Below are 5,969 nucleotides of genomic sequence, written 5' to 3'. Positions count from 1 at the left end.
CCTCGTGCTTTGTACGGAAGAATGCGTCAATGACGTCACACTGCTCTCTCGGCAAAGGCCATTGCCTTGTTACGCAGTATTTGGTTCCAGGAACCAGGTCAATCTCATGACACACGCCTCGATCCGGAGGCAGGCCCGTTGGTGGGTCTTTCGAGACAACGTCTCTATACTCCTTCACCACCGGGTAGAAGGGATTCGAAGGATCTTTGAGGATCGCCGATCCACTTCTTGCGCTCAGCGCCTTCTTGGTGTCCTCTAGGACCGCGTCGTCCACGACGGATGAGGAATTCAACTCCTCCTCAGGTCCCAGCAGGACCACCTCGGCTAGCTCGCCTGCCTTTAAGGCTTCGCCAAACTCGGCAATGGACATCTCGTCCAGCTCTAGCAGAGCATCTGCAGCGGGCAGAGTGTCAGGGCTGATGTCACCTTCTACCTCCCCCGTCACTCCGTTCACGAGTGTGTACAGCTGTTCACAGCAATCACGTGGAGCCTCACCGCTCATCACGTGGGACACATCGTCCGACGTCGAAGACGCCCTGCGTCTTCTTCTTCTCTCCCTCCGCGACCGAGCCCGGCCGGATGAGGGCGGTGTGGTGACATCTCCGTCACCACCACCGGGTGCAGCAGCACCATCACTCCTCGAAGAGGATACAGTGTCTCGCAAGACACTCGGCTGAAAGCCGAGAGGTCCTCGACCTTCACACAGTGAACTAGGTGTGCATCTTCTGGGCCACGCCCATGATGCCTCGACTCGCAGTCGACCGCGACCCTCGGGTCACGCAGCGGTAGGTCATCGACCAGATTCGTACCACTCAGTGGATTACGCGCCACTCCGCGCTCGTCCTCACCAGGACCCAGCAGTTGGTCATCGACCTGACCTGCACCGCTCAGCGGATAACGTGCCGCACCACGTATGCCCTCAGGGTAAACAGCAACCTCGTTGCTAACAATTTCGGACATACCAATGTCCAGCACTACGGCCGCCTCGGCCTCGTGCTCGCGCCAGAAGCGCTTCTGCTTCCTAGCAGAGGTGTGTTCATGACTCACCAAAGCTCCACTAGGAGCAGGGTGCGACGCACCCAGCGTTTTCGACTTCCAGTCGATCCATGGCTCATGGCGTTCCAGCCATGCCATGCCAAGGATGAGGTCATACCTCGCATCCAGGTCTAAGACCAAACAGCGTTCCACGCTATCGAAGTTCTCAAACTTCACTCCAAGGTCGACAGAGACCTTCGACACGGTTACCAGTGTCCCCGTCGCGAGACGGACAGAGATCGTATCTCTCGTTGGCACTTCCAGTGCCTCAGCATACAGCTGACTCCCTTCCAGGGTGGAGCGACGGGCGTAGTTGCCCGAGGCTCCCGAGTCAATCAAGACTCTCCATGGCTTTGCAAAGCCCTTCACGCTCGCTTGAACGACCAGCAAGCCCGGCTTGCACACACTCTTCTCGTAAGAGAGCTCAGCTCTCTTCGGGGCTGAGCCCCGTTGCCCTCTACCTCTTCGAGGCACAACAGAACTCAGTTCTTCCCCAGTAGGCCGCCCCGCGCCTACTGGGAGTTGCCGTTTCCCGGCGATGACCCGGAGGGTTGGCTCGCCGGAGCCTCGCGCTTCTTGTGCAGAGGGCAATAGGCCCTCAAGTGGTTAGTGCTATTGCACACAAAGCATCGGCGGATGCCGGCGCGCTGCTCCGCAGCAAGAAGCTCCGCTTCTTCATCTTCAGCATAGCTGAGGTCCATCGGCTCTGGACCGCTCGAAGAGCTTGCGCTACCAGCGCTCCAACCAGGTCGCGCCGACCTGAAGTTGTGCTCGGCATTCAATGCTACATCCACCGCCTCTTCAAAAGAGTTAGGGTGTACACGGAACACTTCCGTTCGAGCTGCGCTCACACGAAGTCCCTCCATGAACACGGTCACGCTGACCAGTTCCGGAAGAGGGTCCGCGGCCATTCCGGCGATAAGAGTTCTCAACTCTTGGACATAGTCCAATAAATCCTTCTTACCCTGGCGGGTAGCAAGGAACTTTGACTGGATACGGTACGCCTGATTAGGCGGCGCGAACACGCGCGAAAGCTGTTGCTTCAGCTGATCCCAAGTGGGAAATGCAGCGTCAACAGACGTGCCGCACGTTAGTGCCCATTCGCGAGCGCGACCTCCAAGCCTGGAGATAGCCAGCGCCACGCGCTGATGCTCAGACTGGAGCAGGGCCGATCCGATGGCCATCTCGACCCCACGGGTCCAGAGAAGGAGATTCTCTCCATCCTTCCCCTCGAAGGTTTTTACGCTCACCATGAGCGGTTTCAGTCTCATAGACTCTTCACGCGTCATCGACGCCGCCGCCGTTGCGGCGCTCATCTTCTCTTGGACATGCTTCAAGAGCGCGTTCTCGTAGCGGGAGAGCGATTCCAGCCTGGCGGTGACCGCCTCTGGACCTTGCGATGCAAGATGAGCCACGCCCTCCGGGCCAAGCAAGAACATTAGCTTAGTAAGCGCGTCCTGCTGTGCCGGGGGCAAATTCGCAACCACGGGGTGTTCCATCCTTGCAGAGGATATAGTCAACCGACTCAGGAGCGGGATTGACTACAAGTGCTACCAAGTGCAGCGGGGCTGCCGTAGCTTTAGCGTCAAAGGAAGACGTTCGACTCAAAGAGTCACTAATACTAAGTTCCTTATCCAAAGGACACTTACAGCCCAAGACCAGGGCTCAAAGTTAACAGCTTAACTTTTATGCTTCAAAACCAGAAGTGTTTTATTTACTATTATTGCGGCCAAGCCGCCTAGGGGTAAATGTATCTCTTTAACTATCTAGCATAGTTAAACCTAATTAAATGCATAACGTGTGGCTTTCAGCCAACGTACTGAGAGACCTTGTAACTCTCCAACTTATGTACTGAGAGTTTGTTAACTCTCCGGGTACTTCGTACCCCTGTGTGTTCCACACCATGTAACCCCGTTACATCCAAAGTCAACAGTCCGACGGTCGCTAACTATAGCATCTCAGAGCTGGAATGTTTGGCTGTAGTATGGGCGGTGAGGCTGTTCCGACCTCATTTGTACGGGAGAAAGTTCACCATCGTGACGGACCACATAGCGTTGAAATGGCTCATGACAGCGAAGCCACCGGTGGGTAGATTGTATCGATGGGCACTCACTCTTCAGGAGTATGACTTCGACATCCTATACCGACCAGGCAAGGAAAACTACGTGGCAAGAAAAACCCGACGGCGAGCATCAACAAGCCCATCATAATGACCCGCTTAGAGCCGAAATTCCGACTGAGCCACGCAAACACAAGGCCGCCCAGAAAATAGACAAATGCGCTCAGAGCGAGCCCCAGGCCAACAGCCACGTGCTCTGCGCCCAAAACCTTGTGCAGATGTGTGCCCAAATACGGGTCAATGAGCCCAAACGAAGACATCGCAAAGGTGGTTACGGCGAGGCAGATCATGCAAGTGGGCGTCAAAACGTCCTTGTATCGTGCAATACTAGATCCTGAAGCGGATCGCGTCCTTGCCGCAGCGTAGATGCCTTCCGGGAGTGAGAATTCGACGAAGACAAAAGGGACGATGATCACGACCATAATCTGCGCTACACCTGACACCAGGAATGGCATTTCGTATCCCTGGGTCTCATAGAGGTAGCTTCCAAGCGGTGGTGAGCTGACGAAGACTGCTGCGACAATGAACTCCTGGATTGCTAGAACCTGTCCGACATGGGAAGAAAACTCTTCCGATATCATGGAGAATGAGCCCACCACTGAAGTAAAATACGATGTAGTCAGCAGTTGATTTTTTAATGGAATCAACGCTGGTTTCCTCACCCGCAGCGCCTGAGCCGAGCCCTTGCAAGATCCGCAGCAGAAACGCCGAAGGCGTCCCGGTGGCGTATCCGAAGGCGATGGTGCTGCAACCGCTGAGCATGAGCCCAAGACAGATGAGCGTCTGTCGTCCTACTCTGCGGCTTACCGACGCTGCGAGTGGGCTACTGAGCATAACGCAGAGTGGGTACACTTAGTGCTACGTACCCCGTTTCAGCAGACGTAGACGTGATCCTTGAGTGTGACGGGCCCATCGTCACACATCGCCATCGCATCCAATGCGATGGCCAATCAGCTTGTAGAACACATCTACTGGTTGGCGTGGTCCGAGACCACGCCGTTAACTTTCAATACATCTCAGAGTCTAATTTGCCTGCTTCCTCACGCACAGTGTACGTAAGGTAACGGGTTGCTGAAAGCCCGTTACACCTGGTAGCACTTCGTCATCCGTCCAACGCTCACGATGAACGACATGCCGATGCCCGACGCGCCCAAGTTGCCCAACACGTCGCTGGAGCACGACAGCTTCCCCCACCTCTCTTCGATCGAATGGGAGGCGTTGCACCGCCTCGCTGCTGCGTCCGGCGAGGCTGTCATCCACACGTTGCTCACTGCTGGAACCGAAGCTCAACATCGCCTTGCCGCCCACGAATTCATGGCGCGTGAACTCGCTGACCTCCGTCAGCGCGTGTCGACTCCCACGCTGTCCAAGAACAGGACTGACATCGTCAAGCTCGATGTCTCCTCTTATAGTGGTGAGGGCGACGGTCGCCTCCACTTGAACAGATGGTTCTGCGAAGTGGACATCGCAGTCGAAGCCCGGCAGCTTTCCACCGAGCTCGCGCGGACTCGCTTCCTCCTTTCCAAACTGACGGGGAAGGCAAAGGAGTGGGCCCTCGGCAAACTCGTTGTCAACCCCTCATTCTTTCCCACGATGGCTGCAATGAAATCTGACCTGCGACTCGCGTTCGAGCCGCCCCAAGATGAGCGAGTCCAGCGTTCCGCCTTCCTGTCGTTGCAGCAAGGCAAGATGTCCATGCTCGAGTATATCCAGCGGGCACGTCACCTCATCTCGTGCATCACGACACATCCGGTTGACATGGCGACCCAAGTCCATGTCTTCGTGTCCGGCATGAACACCGGCTACCAACGCTTCTACTTAACGCGGAAGTCCCCATCTACGCTGGAAGAAGCTTTCGCGGTGGCCCTACGCGAAGATTACAGCGTCGCGGCATCTCAAGCTTTCGATTTCAGTCGGGCTCCGGCCTCCGAACCAGAACCAGAGCCGATGGAGATTGATGCCATCCGCCACTTCGATCGTTCTCGGTCGACGACACGTCCACCGCGCTCCCCGACGCGCAGCCAACGTTCGATGAAATGCTTCCGCTGTCGCAAGCCCGGACATCGCGCGGCGGTGTGCCGCGCGCCGGCACCTGTCCTGGCAAACGTCACGGTGGAGTCCGAGGTCGTCGTTCCAAAAAACGGCGACAACCAGTAGGTGCGGGGCGCCCTACTGGGAATGGAAGGAGAGATGCATCTCTGGTGGCAGAGCCTCCTCCTAGCCCTCCAGTGCTTTACGCACGACTTTTCGCCACCACTTCCGGCAGCGACTCGAGACTGATTATTCTCAGTCTTCACGTTGACGGCGCCCAGCGCCCGATCCGTGCGTTGCTGGACTCCGGCGCGACGAACAACTTCGTTCACGCCGACAGCTTATCGGTGTTGCCGCCAACCACGCGCATCAGCGAAGGTCCAGGCCACATGGTCGTCAAATACGCTGACGGCAAGCCGCGTCGGATGCCCCGGCGCTCGGTCGCCTTCGCGTATGCATTCGACGGGTTCTCCAGCTCGGACGACTTCCTGGTGATCGAGTTGAGCGGTTCATTCGACTGCGTCTTCGGCATTCCGTGGCTAGTGCGTCACCAGCCTCACATCGACTGGTTGACCCGAACTGTTCGGCCACGCGATATCAATATCAACGCAGTACTGCCGTACCTGAGCGGTACGCCCAGTTTCTGGCCACACGTTGCTGTCATGGACCCCGACTCCATGACCACCCCTGCACTTGAAGAGAGCGATGGCCCTTCATACGCAGCCAGTGCTCCAGCAACTTGTGCCGGTCCTGAGTCGGAGCCTCAGGGCGTTTCCGATGTGGT

General features: G+C 56.9%; 1 protein-coding gene across 1 annotated transcript; it reads right to left on the bottom strand.

Annotated features, from left to right (window-relative positions):
- Nucleotides 1-3,317: 3,317 nt before the first annotated feature.
- On the bottom strand, nucleotides 3,318-3,988 carry PITG_19475 (uncharacterized protein; the record flags this gene model as incomplete). The annotated part of the gene is made up of 3 exons (XM_002996973.1): nucleotides 3,318-3,363; nucleotides 3,407-3,752; nucleotides 3,817-3,988. 3 exons carry the CDS (start codon nucleotides 3,986-3,988, stop codon nucleotides 3,318-3,320), a joined length of 564 nt encoding a protein of 187 aa, XP_002997019.1.
- Nucleotides 3,989-5,969: the final 1,981 nt, after the last annotated feature.

This window comes from Phytophthora infestans, genomic scaffold, assembly GCF_000142945.1.
Source record: "Phytophthora infestans T30-4 supercont1.94 genomic scaffold, whole genome shotgun sequence".
NCBI lineage: Eukaryota > Oomycota > Peronosporomycetes > Peronosporales > Peronosporaceae > Phytophthora > Phytophthora infestans.
This window is presented reverse-complemented; position numbering and strand designations above follow the sequence as displayed.